This window comes from Rhinopithecus bieti, unplaced genomic scaffold (assembly GCF_001698545.2).
Source record: "Rhinopithecus bieti isolate Rb0 unplaced genomic scaffold, ASM169854v2 scaffold_28066, whole genome shotgun sequence".
NCBI lineage: Eukaryota > Metazoa > Chordata > Mammalia > Primates > Cercopithecidae > Rhinopithecus > Rhinopithecus bieti.
Window position 1 is genome coordinate 1,756,875 of NW_016813021.1, and position 27,087 is coordinate 1,783,961.

At 56.4% G+C, this 27,087-nt stretch overlaps 2 protein-coding genes across 3 annotated transcripts in view; both read left to right on the top strand.

Moving 5' to 3' along the window:
* PROSER3 (proline and serine rich 3) overlaps positions 1-7,001 on the top strand; it is a 12,093-nt gene extending 5,092 nt beyond the window's left edge. For both annotated transcript variants that reach the window (XM_017847556.1, XM_017847557.1), the window contains exons 6-11: positions 2,429-2,511; positions 2,601-2,740; positions 4,343-4,530; positions 4,648-5,599; positions 5,689-5,770; positions 5,938-7,001. In XM_017847556.1, coding sequence (XP_017703045.1) covers positions 2,429-2,511; positions 2,601-2,740; positions 4,343-4,530; positions 4,648-5,599; positions 5,689-5,770; positions 5,938-6,079 — 1,587 coding nt within the window. In that variant the 3' untranslated portion in view covers positions 6,080-7,001. The remainder of the gene's footprint in view (positions 1-2,428; positions 2,512-2,600; positions 2,741-4,342; positions 4,531-4,647; positions 5,600-5,688; positions 5,771-5,937) is intronic.
* Positions 7,002-13,478: 6,477 nt separating this feature from the next.
* On the top strand, positions 13,479-26,044 carry ARHGAP33 (Rho GTPase activating protein 33). Its single transcript, XM_017847555.1, is given in 25 exon segments — positions 13,479-13,788; positions 14,071-14,222; positions 14,552-14,633; positions 14,951-15,048; positions 15,130-15,214; positions 15,579-15,659; positions 15,763-15,900; positions 16,333-16,425; positions 17,520-17,642; positions 17,730-17,807; positions 17,891-17,957; positions 18,065-18,124; positions 18,221-18,373; positions 18,451-18,553; positions 19,663-19,807; positions 19,887-19,969; positions 20,053-20,160; positions 21,408-21,553; positions 22,191-22,344; positions 22,427-22,572; positions 22,647-22,721; positions 23,640-24,299; positions 24,398-24,449; positions 24,451-24,787; positions 24,872-26,044. Coding segments are annotated over 25 exon segments (4,083 nt in total). The 5' UTR covers positions 13,479-13,710; the 3' UTR covers positions 25,658-26,044.
* Positions 26,045-27,087: the final 1,043 nt, after the last annotated feature.

The following is a 27,087-nucleotide window of genomic DNA, read 5'->3' on the forward strand; positions in this document are numbered from 1 at the left end:
AAAAAGGCCGGGCACGGTGGCTCAAGCCTGTAATCCCAGCACTTTGGGAGGCCGAGGTGGGCGGATCACGAGGTCAGGAAATCGAGACCATCCTGGCTAACACGGTGAAACCCCGTCTCTACTAAAAAATACAAAAAACTAGCCGGGCGAGGTGGTGGGCACCTGTAGTCCCAGCTACTCGGGAGGCTGAGGCAGGAGAATGGCGTGAACCCGGGAGGCGGAGCTTGCAGTGAGCTGAGATCCGGCCACTGCACTCCAGCCTGGGCGACAGAGGGAGACTCAGTCTCAAAAAAAAAAGAAAAGAAAAGGCTGGGCACGGTGGCTCACGCCTGTAATCCCAGCACTTTGGGAGGCCGAGATAGGCAGATCACGGGGTCAGGAGTTCAGGACCAGCCTGACCAACATGGTGAAACCCCGTCTCTACTAAAAATACAAAAATCAGCCGGGCATGGTGGTGCGCACCTGTAATCCCAGCTACTTAGGAGGCTGGGACAGGAGAATCACTTGAACCGGGAAGCGGAGGTTGCAGTGAGCTGAGATATAGCGCCAGTGCACTCCAGCCTGGTGACAGAGCAAGACTCTGTCTCAAAAAAGAAAAAAAAAAAAAAGAATTAGAGCTGATCCCCATTTCAAGGAAGCTAAAACAGAAAAGGAGGATTTGCTGGCTAATGTAATTGAGAAATCCAAAAGTAGATGTTTCTAGAAATGCCTGGATCCAGGTGTTTGAATAATGTTGGGAGAGACCCACCTCTCTCTAGGCTCATGCTCTTTTTTTTTTTTTTTTTTTTTAAGAGACAGAGTCTCGCTCTGTCACTCAGGCTGGGGTACAGTGGCACCATCTCGGCTCACTGCAACCTCTGCCTCTTGGGTTCAAGCAATTCTTCTGCCTCAGCCTCCCAAGTAGCTAGGACTATAGGTGTACACCACCACACCCAGCTAATTTTTTTGTATTTTTTTAGTAGAGATGAGATTTCACCATGTTGCCCAGGCTGGTCTCGAACTCCTGAGCTCAGGCAGTCTGCCCGCCTCAGCCTCCTAAAGTGCTAGGATTACAGGTGTGAACCACCAAGCCCGGCCTTTTTTTTTTTTTTTTTTTTTTTTAATTAGATAAAGTCTTACTCTTAGGCTGGAGTGCAGTGGCACAGTCATGGCTCACTGCAGCCTTGAACTCCTTGCAACCTTCGCCTCCTGAGTACCTGGGACTACAGGCATGTGCCACCATGCCCAGTTAATTTTGTGTTCTTTTTTGTGGAGATGGGATCTTACTTTGTTGTCCAGGCTGGTTTCGAACTCCTGGGCTCAAGCAATCCTCCTGCCTTGGCCTCCTAAAGTGCTGAGGTTGCAGGTGTGAACCACTGCACCCAACCTTTTTTTTTATTAGACAGGATCTTACTCTGTCACCCAGCCTGGAGTGCAGTGGCACAATCATGGCTCACTGCAGACTTGAACTGCTTGAACTCTTTGCAACCTTCACCTCCTGAGTACCTGGGACTACAGGCGTGCGCCACTGTGCCCAGCTAATTTTCTGTGTGTTTTTTTTTTTTTTTTTTTTGTAGAGATGGGATCTTACTTTGTTGTCCAGGCTGGTCTCGAATTCCTGGGCTCAAGCAATCCTCCTGCCTCGGCCTCCTAAAGTGCTGGGATTGCAGGTGTGAGCCACCACGCCCACCTCTGTGCTCCTCTTTTTTGGGCTCAGTCCCAGGCAGGCTTTCCTCTCATAGTAGCCAGGATGGCCCTCGGGGTCTCTAGGCTCCCATGGTCCTAGCTCCATGACTCCAGTGGAAAGTGGGGGCTTTTCTAATTGCTCCATCTGAAGCCCCAGGGCTCACTGTGATTCACTCATCCTTGAGCCAACCACTGTGAACCAGAGGATAGAATGCTCTTATGAGTCAGCTCTGATCTGAGAGGTGGGATCCATCCTACTCCAACCATGATTTGTCCATGAAAGGTGCTGATCCTCCAGGCTTGGTGGCTCACGCCTGTAATCCCAGCACTTTGGGAGGCTGAGGTGGGCGGATCACCTGAGGTCGGGAGTTCGAGACCAGCCTGACCAACATGGAGAAGCCCCGTCTCTACTAAAAATACAAAATTAGCCGAGTGTGATGGCACATGCCTGTAATCCCAGGTACTTGGGAGGCTGAGGCAGGAGAATTGCTTGAACCCAGGAGGTAGAGGTTGCTGTGAGCCGAGATCATGCCATTGCACTCCAGCCTGGGCAACAAGCGAAACTCCATGCCCCCCGCCCCCCAAAAAAGATGCTAATCCAAAGGGCGAAACTGGGTCTCTCCTCCCTGAGGAGGAGGAGCAGATCCTAAGCTGACACGTGAGGTTACCGAGGGTGGTACACCCTGCATTCCAGGCCCTGTTTAGAACCCTTTTCCCAGCAGCCTTTGGGTTGGGGCTGGCGTCTGACCCTGTCACCCTGCAGAATCTCAACACATGGAACTCATCCCTGCTGGACCTGGAGACGCTGAGCCTACAGAGCAGAGCTGCCAGGCTGCTCAAACGCAGGTGCCTGTACCCCCGCCCTCATCACCCTTCCCACTGCAGCTCCACATGGCCCAGACCTCCATTGCCTCACTCCTGCCTTCTCCCTGCAGCAAAGCCTCCATCTCCTCCTCCTCCCTCAGCCCCAGCGATGCCAGCACTTCCTCATTCCCCACCAGTTCCGATGGCCTCTCTCCCCTCTCGGAGAGCTTCATCCCTGACTCCAGCAAGGGCCCTGGCCCCAGGGCACCCGGTAAGGGCTGGGAGGCTAGGACTGAGGGAAGTCTGGGTACAAATCCGAGCTCTGCCACTGACCAGCTATGGGACTTTGGGCCTCTCTGGGCCTTGTTTCTCCAGCTGTAAAACAGGGATAAAAAGGCCAGGTGCAGTGGCTCAGGTATGGAGGCTGAGGCGGGAGGATTGCCTGAGCTCAGGAGTTTGAGACCAGCCTGACCAATGTGGCGAAACCCAGTCTCTACTAAAAATTCAAAAATTAGCTGCGCATGGTACATAGTGGTGCATAGTGGTGCATGCCTGTAGTCTCAGCTACTCAGGGGGCTGAGGCAGGAGAGAATCGCTTGAACCCAGGAGGCTGAGGTTGCAGTGAGCTGAGATTGTGCCATTGCATTCCAGCCTGGGTGACAGAGAGAGACTCTGTCTCAAAAATAAATAAATAAATAAATAAATAAATGGTGCCATCACAGTGTAATTGCTGTGCTCAAGCAATCCTACAACCTCAGCCTTCCGAGTAGCTGGGACTACAGGCATGCACCACTATGCCCAGCTAATTGTTTTTATTTTTTTATTTGTTGAGATGGGGGTCTCACTGTGTTGCTCAGGCTGATCTCAAACTCCTGGACTCAATGATCCCCCCACCCCCTCAGCTTCCCAAAGCACTAGGATTACAAGAATGAGCCCAGCTGGTTGTTGCAGTTTTGAATAGGGAAGCCAGGGAAGGTGACCAAGATCTGATGGACGTGAGAGAATGCACCGTGCAATAATTGAGGGAAGAGCATTCCAGACAGACGGAGCCACAGGTGTAAAAGGCAAAGCCTTCGCCTTTTACCAGGAGAGAGGTGCGGCCAAGGGAGGGTTCCTAAGCACGAAGGGCCTGGTCTGACTCAGGTATTCACAGGCTCCCTCTGGCTGAGAGTAGGGAACAGATTTGGAGGAGAGTAGAGAGGCCAGGGAGGTTGCTTGAGAGTCCAGGTTGGGTAAGTGGGGCCGGAGCAGGGTGAGGGCTATAGGGGGTGGGGGAGTGGGTGGATTCCAGGCAATATGTCTTCTGGTCACTGTTGTAACTCCAATGTCCAGAACAGCTCAATAAATATTTGTTGAATGAGACCAGGCGCTGTGACTCACACTTGTAATCCCAGCACTTTGGGAGGCCCATGTGAGACGATGATGGCTTGAGCCCAGGAGTTTGAGAGCAGCTTGGGCAACAAAGCAAGACCCTGTCTCTACAAAACAATAAAAATTACCCCCGTGTGGTGGCGCATGCCTTTAGTCCCAGCTACTCAGGAGGTTAAGGCAGGAGGATCGCCTGAGCCCAGGAGGTCGAGACTGCAGTGATCTCACCACTGCCCTCCAGCCTGGGTGACAGAACAAGACTCTCTCTATATATATATATAACAAAGACTTGAATGATGACAGGTGGAGAAGCCCAGGAGTGCTCGCTCCCCTGACTTTGACCCCTTCCCTTCTTCCCACCTAGAGAGGACCCGGGACAGTATCTGGAGAGCCTATCTGAGTAACCCCCTGCACAGTTGGAGGGCGTGTGTGCAGGCTGTCATGGGGTTGCTGATCTCCCTGGCCCCTGCCTCACACTGTCCTCTCTACCTCCCATCCCCTACAGCATCCCCGGCACCAGCCCAGGCCCAGACCCCTACCCCTGCTCCAGCCCCAGCCTCCTCTCAAGCACCCCTTCGGCCAGAGGATGACATTCTGTACCAGTGGCGGCAGCGGCGGAAGCTTGAACAGGCTCAGGGAAGCAAGGGTGACAGAGCTTGGGTGCCACCTCCAACCCCTGCCCTTCGCACTCTGGTGAGTCGAGGGAGGGAGAAGCCTGGTGGGAGCTGGAGGAGGGGCTGGATCTGAGGGGGACTGAGGACCCTCCACCCTCTCTAGAGAGGGTCTCAGATCTCTCTTATCTGTCTACAGACCTCTCCTGCTCCAGTGGAGACCCTCGGTTCTCTGGGGACCCAGCCTAACCATGTCCCACTGCGGAGCAGTGTGGCCGGGCCTGGTCCACCGGAGGCCTTCTATATGGAGAGACCTCATTTTCCCTCAATGTCCTCTCCACATATCTTTTGGGCCCCCAGCCCCCATGGGTTCTTCTGTGCCCCACAGTCTGGGCCTTGGGTATCCCTTGGGGCTGTTCCTCCCATGCAGTCGGCCTTCACCCTAGCACATCTGGGCTCCACCCTCATGCCCCCAGCTCCCCTGGCCTCCACCCCCGCTCCCCTGGCCCCCACCCCGGCTCCCCTGGCCTCTACCCCTGCACCTCCAGCCTCCACCCTCGCATCCCCAGCTGTTCCCCAGAGCCTGCCCATCCCTGAGCCAAGCAGCTGTGCCCAGCCTAAGAGCCTGGGGCCCACGTCTCGGAGGAGCAGAGCCCCTCGCCGAGAGGCTGCCGAGGGAGTCACTGCAGCTGGCCAGGGACCTGGCCCTCAGCTCAGGGGTGTCCTGGGCCAGGTAGTGGCAGCTCGGCTGTTCCCTGACAGCCTGGAGGACGCGCCTCCTCACTTCGAGGGCCCGCCTCCACCTGAGGCTGGATCTCTGAAAGTCAAGGCCACACAACCCCAAACCAAGGCCACTCCCCCTCCATCTGAATCCCGGTGTCGGGCCAAGGCCGAGTCTCGGAAAGCCAAGGCCTTGCCACCAGCAGCGGGGTCAGTGATCTGGAAGAACGAAGCCACTCCTTCCTCTGAATCCTGCCGGCAGCCCGAGGTCCCACCCTCTCCAGCTGAGCAGGCATCCACAGTCAAGGCCTCGCCGCCTGCCTTCCAGGTGGGGCCTCCGGAGGCCCTGGCCCCGCCCCCTTCCGCTGCTGACCACGCCCCCACGGAGGCCCTGCTCTCCCAGGCCGCCCAGCTGCTGCAGGCTGCAGAAGGTGATGTCCGCTCCCTCCCGGATGTCGGTGGCGGGCCAGCCCCCTAAGAGACCGGCCCCTTGGAGCTCATTCTTTCCTCCCTCCACCAGACTCCGACGGCAGCGAATTCCAGGACGATCCCGTGCTGCAGGTGCTAAGAGCCCAGAGGGCAGAGCTGAGACGGCAGAAAAGGTGACCGATGCTTTATCCTCAGAGTCTATGACACTGGGCCCCCGAGTCCTCTGAGACCCGGTTAGGCACCCAGCCCTCCTCATCCCCTGTTCCAGCACTCCGTCGACAGCCCCAGATCCTAAGCCTGAGCACATATCCCAGCCTCTGCTCTCCCGGCCTTTCTCCAGGGAAGCGGATGCCCGATTATCGTTCCTGTTGGACCAGGCCAAAGACCCGGGATCTTGCTCCCCTCCAGCCAGGTCGCCCCCCAGGTCCCCAAGGAGGCTGCTACGAAGGGAAGGAGCTTCCCTGGAGGCCAGACGACTTTGAATTGTACATAGAGATTCTATTTTACCCAGCGAGGCTTTTTTTTTTTTTTTTTCTGTGAGAAAGGGGTTGTTTGGAAAGGCCAAGGGGTCGTGCCAATTTAAGGAAATGCCCCCCACCCTCCTCCACCCCGTGGCTCTGCCCTGCACCCCCCTTTCCTGACCATGGAAACAAGATCTCCTTTCTGGTTATATCTTCCTTGGGGCAGAGCGAGTTTCAGACAAGACTTCTGGCAAGACTAGGACCCACCTTATCTGATTTCAGTCAGGAACCCTGGCTCAAATGGGACCAAAGGACTGTCCTCTGGGGAAGAAGCTACTAGGGTCATTGGAGTGTTGGATGATGGTCAGTCCGTAGCCCACACCTGCTTGAGCAGCAGCAGCGTCTGATGCAGCTGACCTCTCCCTCCTTGAAGCACTTTCCCTCCCCGCTTCCAGCACTTCTCTCTGCACCTCTCTGGTCAGGCCTCATCACTAGCCCAGCATGTCAACTTTGGCATGACCCAGGGCCATAGCATTGACATCTCTATCTACACCCACCCACAGGTGCTCTTGTCTAGGTTAATGACACTAAACCCCATCTGTATTCTGATAATCCTCAAATATCTATCTCTAATCTAGACCTGGCCATGAAACCTTGGGTTCCTACCTCATCACCATTTCTACCCAAGCGTTTAAAAGACATCTCAAATTCCATAGGTTCTAAATGTTTCCAATCTTTCCCCCTAAGCATGCTGCTCCCCAACTTTCTTCAGCTCTGTCCTTTGCTGCTCAGACCAAAAACCTTAGAGTTGTCTTTGACTTCTGTCTTTCCCTTCCACCCATAGTTAACCAGCAAATCCTGCCATCTCCACCTTTGTTTTATTTTATTTTATTTTATTTTTTGAGATGGAGTTTCACTCTTGTTGCCCAGGCTATAGTGCAATGACGTGATCTCGGCTCACTGCAACCTCCACCTCCTGAGTTCAAGCGATTCTGCTGCCTCAGCCTTCTGAGTAGCTCGGATTACAGGCATCTGCCACCACACCTGGCTAATTTTTTTGTTTTGTTTTGTTTTGGTTTGGTTTTTTTGAGACAGAGTCTCGCTCTGTCCCCCAGGCTGGAGGGCAGTGGCATGATCTTGGCTTACTGCAGCCTCTGCTTTCTGAGTTCAAGAGATTCTTCTGCCTCAGCCTCCCTAGTAGCTGGGACTACAGGCACCTGTTACCATGCCTGGCTAATTTTTGTGTTTTTTAGTAGAGATGGGGTTTCACCATATTGGCCAGGCTGGTCTTGAACTCCTGACCTTGTGATCCTCCTGCCTCAGCCTGCCAAAGCGCTGGGATTACAGGCATGAGCCATCATGCCTGGCAATTTTTTGTATTTGTAGTAGAGACGGGGGTTTCACCATGTTGGCCAGGCTGGTCTCGAACTCGTGACCTCAGGTGTCCCACCCACCTCGGCCTCCCAAAGTGCTAGGATTACAAGTATGAGCCACCGCACCCGGCCTCCACCTTTAAAATCTATCCAGAATTCAACTGCTCCTCCCCTTCTACTGCTCACACCTCAGTCTAGGTTGTCATCACCACCTATCTGGACTGTTGGAAAACTTATGGTTTTTATAAACCTGATATTCTTTGATAAACTTGCCATCAAGAGATAGAGTCTATGTCCCGTCTATGCCCAGTCCCTTCAAACTGGGCCCCTCAACAAATAAAATGCAGAGGAAGTGATGCAGCTTAACTTCTTTTTTTTTTTTTTTTTTTTTTTGAGATGGAGTCTCGCTCTGTCGCCCAGGCTGGAGTGCAGTGGCCGGATCTCGGCTCACTGCAAGCTCCGCCTCCCGGGTTTATGCCATACTCCTGCCTCAGCCTCCCAAGTAGCTGGGACTACAGGCGCCCGCCCCCTCGCCCGGCTAGTTTTTTTTTTTTTAAGTAGAGACGGGGTTTCACCGTGTTAGCCAGGATGGTCTCGATCTCATGACCTCGTGATCCGCCAGTCTCAGCCTCCCAAAGTGCTGGGATTACAGGCTTGAGCCACTGCGCCCAGCCAATGCAGCTTAAATTCTAAAGTTCAGTTAGAAAAGGTGATTTCTCAGCTGGGCATGGTGGCTCGTGCCTGTAATCCCAGCACTTTGGGAGACTCAGATGGGCAGATTACTTGAGGTCAGGAGTGCAAGACCAGCCTGGCCAACGTGGTGAAATGTCTTTACTAAAAATACAAAAATTAGCCAGGCATTGGTGGTGGGTGCCTGTAATCCCAGCTACTCGAGAGGCTGAGGCAGGAAAATTGTTTGAACTCAGGAGGCAGAGGTTGCAGTGAGCTGAGATCATGCCATTACACTCCAGCCTGGGTGACAGAGTGAGACTCCATCTCAAAAAAAAAAAAAAAAGATAATTTCTCTTTCTGTCTCTCTCTGACACTTGCTTTAGAGGGCCACATTAAAAAAAAACTAGTTGCCATGCTGGGAAGATGTTTGGGTTACACAGGTGTATGCACTTATCAAACTTAGTGAACTGTGTGAATTTCATTGTATGTAAAGTTTACCTCAAAAGAAAATATTGAATGCCAGTTAAAGATATGCCTGTAATCCCACTTCTTTGGGAGGCCAAGGCAGGAGGATCACTTGAGGCCAGGAATTTGAGACCACCCTGGACAACACAGCAAGACCCCTCTCTACAAAAATAAATAAGCAAATAAATAGCCAGGTGTGGTGGCACATGATTTGTAGTCCCACTACTGGGGACGGAGAGGGGCGCTGAGGCGGGAGGTTTACTTTGAGCCCAGGAGTTCAAGGCTGTATTATAGTGAACTAAGATCATGCCACTGCCCTCCAGCCTGGGCTACAGAACTAGCCTCTGTCTTTAAAAAAAAAGAAAAGAGAAAAAAAGTATGTACACTGAGATATTTAGGGAACCATTTACCAATGTTGGCAATTTATTTTGAAATGCATCCAGAGATGAGTTGGGTTGATGGATAAATAGGGTAATAGATAGATGTGGGATAAAGCAAATATAGCAAAATGTTCATGGTAGGATCCAAGTGGTGGATCTACGTGGTGTCCACTGTAAAATTTTTCAACTTTGCTGTATATTAGAAACTTTTCATAATAAAATGATGGAGAATATATGATTGGGGTTGTTTTGATATCTGCATTTATAAAATAGAGGGATAAGATAGATATCTAGCAACTTCTGTGTCTCACAGACATGGTAAATTCTTGTTTCCAACCTTTCTTTTTTTTTTTTTTGAGATGGAGTGTTGCTCTGTCACCCAGACTGGAGTGCAGTGGTACAAACTCAGCTCACTGCAACCTCTGCCTCCCGGGTTTAAGTGATTCTCCTGCCTCAGCTTCCCAAGTAGCTGAGATTACAAGTGCATGCCAGCATGCGTGGCTAATTTTTTTTTTTTTTTTTTTTTTTTTTGTATTTTTAGTAGAGACAGGGTTTCACCATATTGGTCTGGCTGGTCTCAAACTCCTGACCTCATGATCCACCTGCCTCGGCCTCCCGAAGTGCTGGGATTACAGGTGTGAGCCACCACACCCAGCCGGTTTCTAATCTTTCTAAGCAAACCATACATTTAAATGAAATCAGAGTGGGCACAGTGGCACACGCCTGTAATCCCACCACTTTGGGAGGCCGAGGCGAACAGATCACTTGAGGTCAGGAGTTAGAGACCAGGCTGGGCCATATAGTAAAACTCTGTCTGTACTAAAAATTAGCCAGGCGTGGTGGCGGGTGCCTGTAGTCCCAGGTACTTGGGAGGCTGAGGCAGGAGAATTGCTTGAACCCGGGAGGCAGAGGCTGCAGTGAGCTGAGATGGTGCCACTGCACTCCAGCCTGGGCAACAAAGTGAGACTCCATCTCAAAAACAAATAAACAAACAAACAGTGTAATGGACAAGAAAAATAGCTGTTGAGATATAAGAAGAAATGAAAGATGTTACAGTAGCAGAACCTGATCTAGCTGGGTCACTGATGGAGTCTAGAAGCATTCCTGAGCAACTTACACTTAAGCTGATAGAAATTATCTAGTTAACAAAGGGCTGTCCTGATTACTCTTATTGGATAACCGCTCCCAAAACTTAGTGGCATAAAACAATTATTTTATTATGCTCATGGATTCTGGGAGTCAGAGGTTTGGACAGGGCTCAGTTGGGATCAGTTTTTGTCTGCTCCATGATGTCTGGGGATTCACCTGGAAAGACTCAAAGGTGACTTGATAGACTTGACGGCTGTGGAGTGGAATCCTCGGGAACTTCTTGCATGGTCTTCTCCCAGTCTGACTGGGACTATTGACTGTAATGCCTATACATAGCTCCATTGGTTTGGACTTCCTCAAAGCATGGCTGCTTCAGCATAGTCACACTTCACATATAATGCACCGTGGTTCTATAGCTCATTCCAGTGGACAAGAACATTGGTCAAGAAGCTGCATTGCCTTTCATCACATAGCCTTAGAAATCACTGTGTCACTTCCACTGTTTTCTATTGGTTGAAGCTATCCCAGTCCCACCCAGATTCATAGAAAGCAGTCATAGACTCTGCATCTTGATAAGAAGAGTGTCAGAGAATTTGCAGCTGTTTTAAAATCACTGCAGGACCCCATTCTCCATGATGTGATTATTACACATTACATGCCGGTATCAAAACATCCCATGTACCCTCTCAATATATATACCTAAATATACCTATTTTGTACCCAGATAATTAAAAAATTTAAAAAAAATCACTGCAGGGGTTGATAGGGAAACACTCCAGACAGAGGTAATATCGTGTGGGAAATCCCTGTGATGGGAGTGAGGTCAGCAAATTTAGTACATAAGTAACTGCACATTCACCCCTCCCTCAGCACTCCCTTTCACCGGCTCTTGCTTAATTATTCTCCATAAAATGAATCACCTTCTAATATTCTTTTTTTTTTTTTTTTTTTCCAGACAGGGTCTTGCTCTGTCTCCCAGGTTGGAGTGCAGTGGCAAAATCTCGGCTCACTGCAACCTCTGCCACCTGGGTTCAAACAATTCTCCTGTCTCAGCCTCCCCAATAACTGGGATTACAGGCACACGCCACCATGCCTAGCTAATTTTAATTTTTGTATTTTTAGTAGAGATGGGGTTTCTCCATGCTGGCCAGGCTGGTGTTAAACTTCTAACCTCAAGTGATCTGCCCACCTCGGCCTCCCAAAGTGCTGGGATTACAGGTGTGAGCCACCGTGCCTGGCCTAATATTCTATGTATTTTTTAATGTTAATTTTGTTCATTGTCTTCCAGTAGCTTTTGAGCTCCAATGTGGGCAGCGTGTTTTCTTCTGGTTTGGTTATTGGTGTATCTACAAATTGATCAGAGTTTGAGTGAATGAATGAATGAATGAATGAACAGACCAAGACCCTCTGAGGAGAGAATCTTGTCGAGGGCATGACCAAGGAGAGACCCTCTTGTGAAGGACGTTATTACAGTGTTATCTGGGCTTGCTCAGTAGTAGCAGGTCTATTGGGATTGCTTTATGGGGGGCATAAGTATGCTCTGACATTTCCCCCTAAACGTTTTCCTAGGAAAAAAAAAACTCAAGGCTGGAGATTGGCCCATAATAAGCAGTAGAAGGGGAAACAAGAAAATGTTCAGTGTGCAGGGGGAGGCCAAGTCGCAGAAAGCCTTGGGTTATGTCCCAGGCAAGGTGTATGAGGCAATGAGAAACGTCCATGGGCGGAGCATCCTCGGCATTATGTGAGCAGGGTCGGGATCAGGACTGAAAAGGTGAGACTTGGGACTGGGACTTTGAAAAGCTGCTTGAGGAACGGGGCACTGCTCTGAGGCCGTGGGGGAATCCAATTAAGAATATTAGGCTCACGCCTGTAATCCCAGCACTTTGGGAGGCCGAGACGGGCAGATCACGAGGTCGGGAGATAGAGACCATCCTGGCTAACACGGTGAAACCCCGTCTCTACTAAAAATACACACACACACACACACATACACAAAAGCCGGGCATGGTGGCAGGCGCCAGTAGTCCCAGCTACTCGGGAGGCTGAGGCAGGAGAACGGCGTGAACCCGGGAGGCGGAGCTTGCAGTAAGCTGAGGTTTCACAACTGCACTCCAGCCTGGGCGACAGAGCAAGACTCCGTCTCAAAAAAAAAAAAAAAAAAAAAAAAAAAAGGAATATCAGGGGCTGGCGTGGTGGCTCACGCCTGTCATTCCAGCGCTTTGAATGGAGGCCGAGGCGGGAGGATCTGTTGAGCCCCAGAGATCAAGACCATCCTGGGTAACATAGTGAGACCCCCATGTCTAAAAAAATTAGCCAGGCGTGGTGGCGCGCGCCTGTATTCCCAGCTATTTGGGAGGTATCGCTTGAGCCCAGGAGGTTGAGGCTGCAGTAAGCCACGATTGCAGGACTGCGCTCCAGCCTGGGCGACAGAGCGAGACCCTGTCTCTTAAAAAAATAAAGTCAGAAGAATGGCCACTGGGAGTGGACGAAGGGGAGGGTCTGTTGCTTGGTGTTGGAAGTGTCGGAAGCAAAGCATAAAGAACCTGGGGGCATGTCTCAGGAGGGTGATGACAGCCAATGAAAAGCAGTCATGGGCGTGGCGCTGTCAAACTTCGGGGGGTGGGACCGAATAAATATAAGGCCGGGGCGGAGCCCAAGGTGAAGCCAATGAGAAGCCGCCGGGTGGGCGGGGCATCGACCTAGGGCCAAGGGCGGAGCCAATGAGAAGCAGCGCCGCGTTCCCGCTGCCCCCCGCCCCCGTGGGGCGCGCGCCGGAGCCACGGGCAGCCGTTAGGGGCGGGGTCTGCAGCCGCCCGCGCGCGGCTCGCGCCCTCCCCTTTGTGTCGCCATGGCGGCGGCAGGGGCGACGAGAACGGCGAGCGAGGGGTCGAGCGCGGCCGGGGCCTGAGGAGGCTACGCGACCATGGTGGTGAGGGTCCCACGCGGCCGTCAGCCTGTCCGTCCGCGTGTCAGTCTGTCCGTGCGCAGCCCCGCCCCGCGCGCCCCGCCCCCGGCCCCGCCCGAGCCCGCGGCCTGTGCTTCAGCCGTGGTCCCTCCAGTCCTGCGGCCCCATCCCGGGTCCCAGCCCGTACCTCGACCCCGCCCCCTCAGCGCACATCCCCTTCTTCCGCGCCCTAGATGGGGTGACAGGGACCTAGGGCCCGGGCTGGGAGGAGGCGGGGCTGGTCCAGGAAGGGACCCGCGCTACCCAAGTGGCCCCCGAAGAGGCCTCCTGAGGCTCCTGGGTCTTTCCCCAGCCCCCATCCCAGCACCTTCCTCGGCATCCTTCTGCCAGCCCTCAGCCCTCCCCGGCAGAGCCCCCTCCTCCTCCCCACAGCCCCTTTCTCTTTCCTGAGCCCCACCCCCACCCGCTCCATCCCCAGCCTGACCCTTTTCTTCTCCTTCTCCCTCATTTTCACCCCATCCTGGTTCCTCTCAATCTCCCCTGCCCAGCATCAGTCTGAGCCTTTGCCTCGTCTCTCCAGCCACTCCCTCCTTACTCCACCCCAACAGGCCAGCACTCTACCTCCCTTGATCCTCGGGTCCACTCCATCTCCTTGTCCTCATCCCCCTCCCCCACCATCTCCCTCTCTCACCATGCTGCTCCCGCTCATTCATCCATTCATTCCCTCACTTAGCAGACATTCACTGAGACCGCCTCTGTGCAGGCTCCATGCTCCAGGCACAGAGAGAGTCAGCTCCCATCCTGCCTTGGGGAACCTCATGGGCTGGAGGGGGACAGACTCTGAGGGTGAGACCCTGAGGGTGACTTGGGGTTGCAGGGACATGGAGGAGGGAGATGCTACAGCCCAGTCTGGTGAATCTGTCTGGCAGCTGGTTAATTTATTCATCAGATTTTACCCAGCCCCTGCTGCGCGACTGGGCTGGCACTGGGGACCCAGAAAATAATCAGGAACAATCCTGTCTGAACATCAACTCCATGCCCGGCTGTATGCTGGGGAGCTCAGTCTGGGGCCCTCCTTCTGGGAGGCCAGTCATAGTCCAATGAGAGAGATGAACTTGTCACCACCAGTGCCATCTCAGAGTGATCAGAGCTGTGAAGGGAGAAGCTCAGGTCGAGGCATGGAACCTGGGATGGGGGAACTTCAGGGGATGGAGAGAGTCCAGAAGAGATGCCAGGCACAGCCTGAAGGGTCAGGGAGAACTTCCTGGAGGAGGGCACATGTGAGTTGGGACCTAAGGGGTGGGAGTGAGGATGAATGTACCCCAGGGAAAGGTGGGGCAAGTGTTCCAGGTTGAGGGAACAGCCTTTGCAAAGGCCTAGAAGGAAATGAGAAGAGGGTGCTTGTTTTGGACTCTTAGAAGTTCAAGAGCTCTGCGAGCGGGGGCAATGGAAAGAGATGGGACTGGAGAGGTAAACAGAAATTAGCTCAGGGAAGTCTCGATTATCAGACCAGAGAATTCAGACTTCATCTTGAAGACAACAGGGAGTCATTGAAGGCCCAGGATCTATAGAGAAACAGCTAGATTTGTGTTTTCTGAAAACGATCCAGGCTGTTGCGGAAAAGCTGGCAGGAGGGAGAGGCTGGAAGCAGGAAGGCTGATGAGATGGGAGCCGTGATTGTCCAGACAGTGGTAGGAGGTCACTGTACTCTGCAGGGGCTATGGAAGGGTTTTCAGCAGGGAGAGATAGGACCAGCATGCTCTCCGTCCTGTTGCCCTGCCTCACGTCTGGCCCCTGCTTCTCCAGTCCACCACCCCAGACCACACACGAAGAAGCAGTCCTGTCCTCAGCCCAGCCCTAACCTCCCCCGACCTGCCCTCCTGCTTCATGCTCAGGGCGGTGTGTGGAGTGCCCGGGGCTCTGGGCCCTGTGCTGCCAGATAACAATGCTCTCCTTGTCTCTTTGCTCCCATCTCTGGGGGCCTCTGATTCTTCTCTCTGCTCTACAGGCACGCAGCACTGATAGCCTGGATGGCCCAGGGGAGGGCTCGGTGCAGCCCCTACCCACCGCCGGGGGGCCCAGTGTGAAGGGGAAGCCTGGGAAGAGGTGAGGGTGAGGGAGGAAAGGGCTCAGCTAGGAGCTGGGGAGGCTCAAGGAGCCGCTGGTGACGCATCCCCTGTCTCCCAGGCTCTCAGCTCCTCGAGGCCCCTTTCCGCGGCTGGCTGACTGCGCCCATTTCCACTACGAGAACGTCGACTTTGGCCACATTCAGGTATGGGGGCTTTGCATTTGCACCCAGGAGGGAAGACAATATCCTACACAACCTTGCAATGATATCAGCTGCTGTGCTTCTGAAACCTGTGACTGGCTGCTGTATGCATCTGAGCAGTCAGTAGCAAAAGTTGCAGGAGCCACAGCAGATGGGGAGAGCTGCTCATTCATTCATCCATTTGTTCTTTTATTCATTCAACGACAACTTTTGTTAGGTATCTGCTCTGTGTCAGGGACCAGCACATCACCAGGCCCTGTTCGGGGAGGCCCAGAAAGGAGACACAAACCCATCCCTAGAGAGTGCCATCCCGGGGAGGTCAGGAAATGGGACAAAAGTCCACCTGGGCCTTGCTCTCCCTCTGCAGCTCCTGCTGTCTCCAGACCGTGAAGGGCCCAGCCTCTCTGGAGAGAATGAGCTGGTGTTCGGGGTGCAGGTGACCTGTCAGGTGAGGCCACCCTGCCTCTCATATAGCCTGGGAGACTAGCCGCGGTAGTCCTCAGCTCGGTGTCATGGGGCCCCTGCTCCCTTCTGTCCCTCTGCTCCCACAGGGCCGTTCCTGGCCAGTTCTCCGGAGTTACGATGACTTTCGCTCCCTGGATGCCCACCTCCACCGCTGCATATTTGACCGGAGGTTCTCCTGCCTTCCGGAGCTTCCCCCGCCCCCCGAGGGTGCCAGGGCTGCCCAGGTAACCTGCTTGTTATCTCGGCCCCTGCCTCGTGAGTGTGTCCTCATCCACAGTGTGTGAAATCATCAAGGCAGCAGGATAGAAAAATATTTAAATACTGGTATGGCCCAAGTCCCAACCAATCTGAATGAATGGAGAAACCTTAGAAATGTAGTAGGATTCTGCTACATTTAGCTTCACTAAGTTTTAGGATCATGGGGAGTTCCAGGGGGTCCCATGGGAGGGTCACCATGGTCATACCAACCAGGGCACTCGAGAGCTTGGCCCAGCCTACTTATTCATTCATATGCCCATATCTCAGTACCTAACAGCTGAGCAGCACCCATGCGTTCAGGATGAACTTCAGCCCAGAGGCAAGCTAGGGCAGTGTGGGAGGGCAGTGGGCTCTCTCACATCCACTCACAGACGCCCACCCTGACAACCTGCCCCCAGATGCTGGTGCCACTGCTACTGCAGTACTTGGAGACCCTGTCAGGACTGGTGGACAGTAACCTCAACTGCGGGCCTGTGCTCACCTGGATGGAGGTGGGCCTGGGCAGGGGGCTTGGAGTTCAGAGTGGGTGAGGGAGTGTCTGAGGGGCGAGAACCAGCCTGGGAGTATGTGTGGGCATAGAAAAGAAAGGAGCCAGAGTGGAGGAGGCATTGATATTTTAGTGTCTGTGTGGGCGTATGCCTGTGAGAGAATGTGTATGAGTGTGTGTGTGCACGTGTGTGTTAGCAGGTGTTCGGCTGTGAGGATACAAGGATTTAAATGTATATCAGTTAGAAATGGGTTGGGCTGTAACTCACAGAACACCTGGCTGTAAGTGGCTTAAACCAGAAGGTTTTTTTTTTTCTTTTGTTTTTGAGACAGAGTTTCACTTTTGTTGCCCAGGCTGGAGTGCAGTGGCACGATCTCGCTCACCGCAACCTCTGCCTCCCAGGTTCAAGTGATTCTCCTGCCTCAGCCTCCTGAGTAGCTGGGATTACAGGCATGTGCCAACACGCCTGGCTAATTTTGTATTTTTAGTAGAGATGGGGTTTCTCCATGTTGGTCAGACTGGTCTCGAACTCCCGACCTCAGGCGATCTGCCCACCTCAGCCTCCTAGTGTTGGGATTATAGGCATGAGCCACTGTGCCTGGACTCTGGCTAATTTTTTTTAGAAAAATGTTTTGTGGAGACAGAGTGTTGCTTTGTTGACCAGACTGGTCTTAAACTCCTGGGCTCAAGCGATTCTCTAGCCTCGCCTCCCGAAAGTGCTGGGATTACAGGCATGTGCCACCACGCCCAGCACAGAGGGTTTTTAGATGGCAACCATGCAGTATCTGCTGTGGAGGATGAAGGTGCAGAGGTGGATGGGGAAGCCTTCAGGTGGGGAAGCCTTTGGGTGGGAGAATCCTAGGACATGTGAGGGGAAATAAAGGGGTTTGTCTTAGAGGTTTCCCCACCCCCAGAGGGTGCCAGGGCTGCATCCCTACAAACAGGAATTTAGGTGTTTGACCAATAGCTCTGTGTGACAGGGGCTCTTGGCGGGGGACAGGGGACAGGCAGAGGCCTCGCCGGGCTCGGAGGAGCTTGGTATGCCTGTACTAACACCGTCTCCTGACCTGTCCTTGCCACATCCCACCTCCATTTCAGCTGGACAATCACGGCCGGCGACTGCTCCTCAGTGAGGAGGCGTCACTCAATATCCCTGCAGTGGCGGCTGCCCACGTGATCAAACGGTACACGGCCCAGGCACCAGATGAGCTGTCCTTTGAGGTGAGGCTGTGGAGAAGCAGACTACAGCTGGGCTCCCCACACCCCCTGCTCCTTCTGACCCTTCTCCTCCCGCCTGCCCCCTCCCAGGTGGGAGACATTGTCTCAGTGATCGACATGCCACCCACGGAGGATCGGAGCTGGTGGCGGGGCAAGCGAGGCTTCCAGGTGAGTCCAGCTGGGTGCGGACAGGTGGGGCTAGGGCACCTGCCAACTGGGGTGGCCCAGCCACTGACCCTGACCTTCCTCAGGTTGGGTTCTTCCCCAGTGAGTGTGTGGAACTCTTCACGGAGCGACCAGGTCCGGGCCTGAAGGCGGGTAAGTGCCGTGGACAGACAGGAGGGGTGAGGATGGGGGGGAAGGGGGGGGCCTCCTGAGTCTTTTGCCTCCCACTCATCCCTTCCACCCCATTGTTTGCCCAGCAGATGCTGATGGCCCCCCATGTGGCATCCCGGCTCCCCAGGGTATCTCATCTCTGACCTCAGGTAATAGAAACAGGCTGCCAGATCCCTGCCCCTGCCCCGCCAGGCCCCTGGCCGTGCTGACCCCACAAGGCCTGCCTTTGCCCTTTGCCCCGACAGCTGTGCCACGGCCTCGTGGGAAGCTGGCCGGCCTGCTCCGCACCTTTATGCGCTCCCGCCCTTCTCGGCAGCGGCTGCGGCAGCGGGGAATCCTGCGACAGAGGGTGTTTGGCTGCGATCTTGGCGAACACCTCAGCAACTCAGGCCAGGATGGTGAGGCCTGGGCCCACCCACCCCGCCCGTCACACCAGAGCTGCGGCCCACACAGCCCTGACCTTGCTTTCTCCCAGTGCCCCAGGTGCTGCGCTGCTGCTCCGAGTTCATTGAGGCCCACGGGGTGGTGGATGGGATCTACCGGCTTTCAGGCGTGTCTTCCAACATCCAGAGGCTTCGGTGAGGGCCCTTAGCCAACCTTGTCCTTCCACAGGCACCAGCACCTCCACTCCAGCCCCGTGCCGCATGCTGGGGACACAGTTACCAGGAGTCAGGAGTTGCAGGATCAAGGCTGGGGTCAGGGACAGCTCTCTTGAGAGTAGAGTTCACAATCTAAGCGAGGACTCTGTCTTCACCCAGCACCTGCCACGTGCCAGACACTGTTCTAGGCACTGGGGACACAGCAGTGAGTGAGACAGCCAGAAATGCCTGCCCTCACAGGGCCCACAGGCTAGAGGAAGAGACAAACAGGGGAGGGATAGAGTTCACCAGAAGATGACAGGTACTGTGGAGGAAAACAGATTGGGATAGGAGGATGGCGATGAGGAGCCAGGAGGGAGGCCGGCAGTTTTGGATGGCAAGGGCAGAGCCACCTCATTCGAGGGCCTGGAGGAGGGGAGGGGCAGGCCATGCAGAGGGAGCAGCGGGGCAAAGGGAACAGGGACAGGAGGCCATGGCCAAGGAGTCCCCATGCCAGTGTAGGCAAAGCCTTCATGTTAGGGTTTTGATTTGTACTATAAGTGAAGGGGGAACTGCAGGAGGGCTCTGAGCCAGGGTGGGGTCTAGAAGTGGGGAGGAGCCAGGCAAGATCTTGGCCTGCAGGAGGCTGAGAGGGGAGTACTTGAAGCCTGCGGGGGGGCCAAGAGGGAGGCAGGAGGTGGCAGTGGGTGGGAGACTTTACCACAGGCAGTGGGACCCCACCAGAGAATTGGGAGCAGCGGGGTGCTGGGATTTTGTCCACATTTTCCAGTGCCCTCTTACAGCCAGGAGAATGGCAGCTGCTTGGTAGGAGCTGCTCACGCTCTGGAGTCAGTCAGTCTTGGGTAGCTGCAGGCAGAGGCACCTCTGCCTGAGCCTCAGCATCCTCCTCTGTAAATGCTGCACCCTTCTCTTTTGCCACACAGGCTTGCTGGGGAGTTCAGTAAGAACTTTGAAGAACCCAGTGTAGGACCTGGGGAAGAGGGTTCCATCCACCTGCGGGCACTTGGGGGTATGGGCAGGGGGAGCACAGCCAGGCGAGCGAGCCCCTCTGACCTGGATCTTCCTCCTCCTTGACACGGTGGTCTCAGGCATGAGTTTGACAGCGAGAGAATTCCAGAGCTGTCTGGCCCCGCCTTCCTGCAGGACATCCACAGCGTGTCCTCCCTCTGCAAGCTCTACTTCCGAGAACTTCCAAACCCTCTGCTCACCTACCAGCTCTATGGGAAATTCAGTGTGAGTAAGGGAGCTGGCGGGACGGAGGGGGCCGGGACGCCTCTGACCCAATCCTCATCACACCCACCCACCATCTCAGGAGGCCATGTCAGTGCCTGGTGAGGAGGAGCGTCTGGTGCGGGTACACGATGTCATCCAGCAGCTGCCCCCGCCACATTACAGGTAAACCAGGAGGGGCGGGGTGGGACTTGGTGGGATTCCAAGGGGGTTGAGGCTCAGGTGTCCCCCTCTGCTCCCACCCCTAGGACCCTGGAGTACCTGCTGAGGCACCTGGCCCGCATGGCGAGACACAGTGCTAACACCAGCATGCATGCCCGCAACCTGGCCATCGTCTGGGCACCCAACCTGCTACGGTGAGCTGCTTGCTCGCCTGCCCACCCCTCAGGTCCTTCCCCAAAACCACCCCAGGAACCCACCCAGCTTTTCTTTTGTTTATTCATTGAATACATGTCTATCAAATACCTTCCTTGGACCTGGCCCCATCCCCAGCACTGGGGCACAGCACTGAGCACGGCCCTGTCCTCCTGGGACTCATGCTCTCATAGGAGATGGACCATGAACATCAACAGGAAAATACACAGTAAAGTCTGATGGTGATGAGTGCTGAGGAGGAGAGAGGAGGAGGGAAGGGCAGTGTGCAGGGTCAGGGCAGTGTGAGGTTTTTAGTGAGGGTGGCAAGGGAGGCTTTGGCAGGTCTTCTGTGGCCAGCAGCAGAATAAGCCTGGAGGACTTGATGGTGAACGAGACAGGCATGATCTCTGCCCTACAGGAGTTCACATTCTCCTGGGGGCACAGATACATAATCAAGTAAAACAGGTGATATGTCAGAGGGCGGGCATATGATGTATGGAAAAAAATAAATGAGAAAGGCCAGGGGTACAGAGAAGAGAGTGTACAGTTTTGGATAAAGTGGGTGAGGAAGACTGCACTAAGAAGGCAACATCTGAGTCAAGACCTGCAAAGGATGAGGGAGGGCCCCGGGGGCACATCTGGAGAGCGCCAGGTTGAGGGAACGGGAGGTACAGACATCTGGGCCTGGGCCAGTGCCTGGTGCGTTGAAGGAGTCGCAGGGAGGCCGGTGTGGCTGGAGCTGAGTGAGTGAGGGGTTGACGGAGAGGAGATGATGAGGTGAGAGAGGTGACAGGGACCAGACAGAAGGGTGACTCACAGGTCATGGGTCACAGTAAGGACTTTGATCTTGCCTGGAGCAAGGTGCAGCCAGGGCAGGGCTCTGAGCCAGGTAGGCCCTGATGGGACTCAGGTGGTCCCAGGATCCCTCTGGCTGCAGGTGGGGACCGTAGCAGGAGGCCAGGAAGGAGGCTCTGGGATGTCCAGGCTGGGGAAGACAGAGGCTGGGCCAGACGGGGCAGTGGAGGGGGTGACAGACTGAGCCACAGGAAGAACCACACTGACTGAGGTGGGGAAGGCAGGAGGGGCGGGTCTGGGGGAAGGTTGAGAGCCTAACGAGGTGTGATCAGTTTGAGAAGATCAGAGGTATTGAATAGACAGTCACTGCCTCTACTGGCTCCCCACATTGCCCTGCCAGAACCTGCTGACTGGGCTCAAGGCACCTGGTCTCCCTCCCGCTCTTCCCATCCAGGTCCATGGAGCTGGAGTCGGTGGGAATGGGTGGCGCCGCGGCGTTCCGGGAAGTTCGGGTGCAGTCGGTGGTGGTGGAGTTTCTGCTCACCCACGTGGACGTCCTGTTCAGCGACACCTTCACCTCCGCTGGCCTCGACCCTGCAGGTATGCCCTCCCACCCCCTGAGGTCCTGGCTACTGCCCACCACGGTCAGGGCTGCAGAGGGAGGGCAGGTGGGCTCCCAGTCCCATCCCCACCCCACTGAAGCTGGGCCTCCCTCCCGGCTCCTTGAGGACCCCGCCCCGGCCTCTCCCTCCCCGCGCCCCCCCTCCTTCTCATTTCAGCTCCTCCGCTCAGGATTCCCACCTCTTGGCCCGGACGCCGCTCTTCCTTCACCCCTTGTAGCTCCTGGGGGCGCTTGGGGCCATGGGTCCACCTGGGAGGAGGTGGGAGGTCCCCAGACTTGACCCCGCCCCGGCCCCGCCCAGACTCCCCGCCCTGCCCCGGACCCCAGCCCAGTCAGGACTCTGCTCGTCGGAGGGCCCTCTGGCCCGAGGTAACTGAAGCCAGAGCCGCTGCCCTCGCTGGCTGCCGGGAGCTGCCTCCTCATCAGCTGGTCCTGCCCCGCCCTCCTCCCACCTGCCTGCTGCCCGCCCGCTCCCGCCTGATCCGCCCCGGCCCCCTGCCTTGCCAGCCCGGGTGGGCATGCTGCGGGGCCGGGGCTTGGGCTGTGGCGCTTGGCTTTGCCCGTGGCCTTGGGTGGCCCCAGAGCTGACAGGTGCCCCCTTTCCACACTCCCCAGGCCGCTGCCTGCTCCCCAGGCCCAAGTCCCTCGCGGGCAGCTGCCCCTCCACCCGCCTGCTGACGCTGGAGGAAGCCCAGGCGCGCACGCAGGGCCGGCTGGGGATGCCCACAGAGCCCACAACTCCCAAGACTCCCGCCTCACCTGCGGAAAGGTGAGTGGGATGCTGGGAGTGGTGAGGGGCAGGTGGAGGCCTGGTTCCTCAGATGACCTGCCATATCTCCCCCAAACCGCAGGAGGAAAGGGGAGAGAGGGGAGAAGCAGCGGAAGCCAGGGGGCAGCAGCTGGAAGACGTTCTTTGCACTGGGCCGGGGCCCCAGTGTCCCTCGAAAGAAGCCTCTGCCCTGGCTGGGGGGCACCCGCGCCCCACCGCAGCCTTCAGGTGAGAGGCTGGGCCATGGGCTGGTGGGCAGCAGTGGTCGCTGGAGTGCCCTCCTACCTCTTCGTCTCCTGCAGGCGGCAGACCCGACACCGTCACACTAAGATCTGCCAAGAGCGAGGAGTCTCTGTCATCGCAGGCCAGCGGGGCTGGTGAGCAAGGGGGGAGGTGGGGGGGGTACTACCTGCGCCCAAGTGGAGCCAGGAGGAATTGGGGCCCTGGTTTGGCCTCCAAATTTTGTACTTCACATTTGGGGGTCCTGGGGCTTTTGAAAAATTTAACCTGGCCTTTATGTACAATGAGTTGGATACAGTATCACCTTTGGTTCATCACACACCGAACTTAACTTATTGGTCCACGACAGGCCCTTTAAAAAGTCTTTATTATTCCTGTTGAACATTTTTAAATAATATTATAGACACCCATGAACCCACCAGCCTAGAACTAAAGCAGCTCCATCCCTTCTCCCCTTCGAGTTCCTCCCTACTGGAGGCATCCTCTCAATTTGCAGACTACCCTGCCCTTGCTTTCCGGGTTTGATCATACACAGGTGTGTGTGGAAGGATCATACTGCTCAGTTCTAGTCATTTTGGAAACTTTATTTAAAGGGCGTCATAAGAAAGGGGCACCGCCCTTGGCTTTTCCCCCATCGCTACCTCACAGCCTGCCGCGCTGCTGGGTGCCGCTCTCCGGCCTCTGCCAGGGGCTGCTTATCCATCCCACCCAGCCATGCCTCTGGGGGCTCTTCTGAACCACCGCGCTGTCCTCACACTCCTGGGGTACTGCCCTCCCATGTACCCAGGAGCAGAGGCACTGTCCTGCCGGCTCAGCAGCTGTGTGTGAATCTGTTGGTCTCGTGCCCACAGCCTGTGGGGAGGCCACAGGACCTTCGTGCTTTGGGCCGGAAGTGTCCTCTTCATGGTCTCCACCGTGAATCTGAACAGCTCTTCCTGGCTTCACAGCTACTGTGGCACTCTCTGGGGAGGTGCCTCTTCATGTCCTTTCCCCAGTTTTCTGTGGGGCTGTATGCCCTGTTCTCAGGGATGGTCTCACTGACTCCACCCCTCCAGGCCTCCAGAGGCTGCACAGGCTGCGGCGACCCCACTCCAGCAGCGACGCTTTCCCTGTGGGCCCAGCACCTGCTGGCTCCTGCGAGAGCCTGTCCTCGTCCTCCTCCTCTGAGTCCTCCTCCTCGGAGTCCTCCTCTTCATCCTCTGAGTCCTCAGCAGCTGGGCTGGGGGCACTCTCTGGGTCCCCCTCACACCGTACCTCAGCCTGGCTAGATGATGGTGATGAGCTGGACTTCAGCCCACCCCGCTGCCTGGAGGGACTCCGGGGGCTGGACTTTGATCCCTTAACCTTCCGCTGCAGCAGCCCCACCCCAGGGGATCCCGCACCTCCCGCCAGCCCAGCACCCCCCGCCCCTGCCTCTGCCTTCCCACCCAGGGTGACCCCCCAGGCCATCTCGCCCCGAGGGCCCACTAGCCCTGCCTCGCCCGCTGCCCTGGACATCTCAGAGCCCCTGGCTGTATCAGTGCCACCCGCTGTCCTAGAACTGCTGGGGGCTGGGGGAGCACCTGCCTCAGCCACCCCAACACCAGCTCTCAGCCCTGGCCGGAGCCTGCGCCCCCATCTCATACCCCTGCTGCTGCGTGGAGCGGAGGCCCCGCTGACTGACGCCTGCCAGCAGGAGATGTGCAGCAAGCTCCGGGGAGCCCAGGGCCCACTCGGTGAGTCCTGCTCGGCCTACCCCACCCCTGTCCCCGCCTGCTCTCACTGACCCTGAGGGCCCGGCCCCAGCTGAACCCCTCTCCATTCATTTATATAGGTCCTGATATGGAGTCACCATTGCCACCCCCTCCCCTGTCTCTCCTGCGCCCTGGGGTGCCCCACCCCACCCCCCAAGAACCCAGCGCGCCTCATGGCCCTGGCCCTGGCTGAGCGGGCTCAGCAGGTGGCCGAGCAACAGAGCCAGCAGGAGTGTGGGGGCACCCCACCTGCTCCCCGATCCCCCTTCCGCCGGTCGCTGTCTCTGGAGGTGGGTGGGGAGCCCCCGGGGACCTCAGGGAGTGGGCCACCTCCCAACTCCCTAGCCCATCCGAGTGTCTGGGTCCCGGGACCCCCACCCTACTTACCAAGGCAACAAAGTGATGGGAGCCTGCTGAGGAGCCAGCGGCCCATGGGGACCTCAAGGAGGGGACTCCGAGGCCCTGCCCAGGTCAGTGCCCAGCTCAGGGCAGGTGGAGGGGGCAGGGATGCGCCAGAGGCAGCAGCCCAGTCCCCATGTTCTGTCCCCTCACAGGTTCCTACTCCCGGCTTCTTCTCCCCAGCCCCCAGGGAGTGCCTGCCACCCTTCCTCGGGGTCCCCAAGCCAGGCTTGTACCCCCTGGGCCCCCCATCCTTCCAGCCCAGTTCCCCAGCCCCGGTCTGGAGGAGCTCCCTGGGCCCCCCTGCACCACTCGACAGGGGAGAGAACCTGTACTATGAGATCGGGGCAGGTGAGGGGTCCCCCTATTCTGGCCCCACCCGCTCCTGGAGTCCCTTTCGCTCCATGCCCCCCGACAGGCTCAATGCCTCCTACGGCATGCTTGGCCAATCGCCCCCACTCCACAGGTCCCCCGACTTCCTGCTCAGCTACCCGCCAGCCCCCTCCTGCTTTCCCCCTGACCACCTTGGCTACTCAGCCCCCCAGCACCCTGCTCGGCGCCCCACACCGCCTGAGCCCCTCTACGTCAACCTAGCCCTAGGGCCCAGAGGTCCCTCACCTGCCTCTTCCTCCTCTTCTTCCCCTCCTGCCCACCCCCGAAGCCGTTCAGATCCCGGTCCCCCAGTCCCCCGCCTTCCCCAGAAACAACGGGCACCCTGGGGCCCCCGTACCCCTCATAGGGTGCCGGGTCCCTGGGGCCCCCCTGAGCCTCTCCTGCTCTACAGGGCAGCCCCACCAGCCTACGGAAGGGGGGGCGAGCTCCACCGAGGGTCCTTGTACAGAAATGGAGGGCAAAGAGGGGAGGGGGCTGGTCCCCCACCCCCTTATCCCACTCCCAGCTGGTCCCTCCACTCTGAGGGTCAGACCCGAAGCTACTGCTGAGCACCAGCTGGGAGGGGCTGTCCTTCCTTCCCTTCACCCTTACTGAATCTTGGCTCAACCAAATCCCTTGTTTTGTATTTTCTTGAGCCCTGACCACTACCCCAGGTTTCTAACTTTGTAACTTGCTTCTGATGTGGGTCCCTAACCTGTAATCCCAGCTTCCCTACCCTGGACTGAAGGGTCCGCCCATCCCCCCCTCCATCCTGGGGGCCCTTGCACACATCTGGGGTGGGGGGGGCTAAGCTGACCCCATCCTCCTCTCCCTCCAGGAGCCCCCAGCATGTCCTGACCTGTGCACGGGGATGGGGGGACAACTCCTACCCTTCCTTCCCCACATGCCCCACTAAACCATCTGACAACATTAATGAATAAAATGGTGAAAATGTGGCTGCTGAAGTCGTGCTGGGGCCAAACTCAGTGAGTGAAGACAGACAGAGGGGGCGCTCTATCATTCTATTTCCTTCTGGGGAGGCACCAAGGCAGGAGTTACTCCTGGGAGCCTCTGAGAGGTGGTATCTGCAGAGAGGGAACCATGGGCACCCTGGGAGTCTAGGTCAGGAGTGGGGCTCCGGCTGGGCTTTTCTCCAAGCTGACATCCTTTTTGCAGCTCTGCTATGATCTCCTCCAGCAGGTCCATCCTGGGAAGCAGTGGGGCACAGGTAGACCTAGGGGTTACCTCAGGGATAAAGACCTAGGGTTACCCAGGGTCCTCCCATCCAAGGCCTCAGGTCTCACTTCTGCAGGCTGGAGAAGAGACTTTCTCCAGTCAGCTCAGTAGCAGGTGCCTGTAGGAGAGAAGGCTGGAGCTGCCACCTGGTAGCCATGGCGCTCCAGTGGGCCTGGGAGGGCGGATGGGGCAAGACTGGGCTCGGGGTCCTCTGTTTAGCCTGCCCTCGTGGCCTTCCAGCAGCCTCCCAATGTGTGGGAAGCCTCCCTGTGGGTCAGCAGGCTGGGGATGGGTTCATAGGGCTGGCGCTCCAGCAGAGTAACCCTGTGTGTGCCCCAGCAGCCCCTGCAGGGCTGGAATCTTGGCTGAGAGCTTCCTCAAACTGCTCCATAGAGCTCTGGGTCCCCAGCAGGGAGGCTGAGTCCTGGAGGCTGGAGGTGGAGTGCAGGGAAGGGCCCTGGGGGAAGCAGGGTTGGTTAAGGGTCACAGGTGAGTGAGGGGACAGTTGGGTGACCCTAAAGTTCCCTGGTCAAAGGAGAGGCAGACAGAGAACTTGGGGTTGGTGACTACTGGAGGACGGGCAGAGGTAGTCACGGGTTAGCAATGGGACAGTCGTGCAAGGCTCTGGGGGTATCTGTACTGTTGGGCTGGGCTCCAGGCAGCAGTGCAGGCTGACCCTGGCTGTGGAGCTGTGGCCAGACCCAGGGCTGGGGCCTGAGCAGGGCCCAGAGCTGCTGCCTAGAGTCAAGCTGCTGCCCAAGCC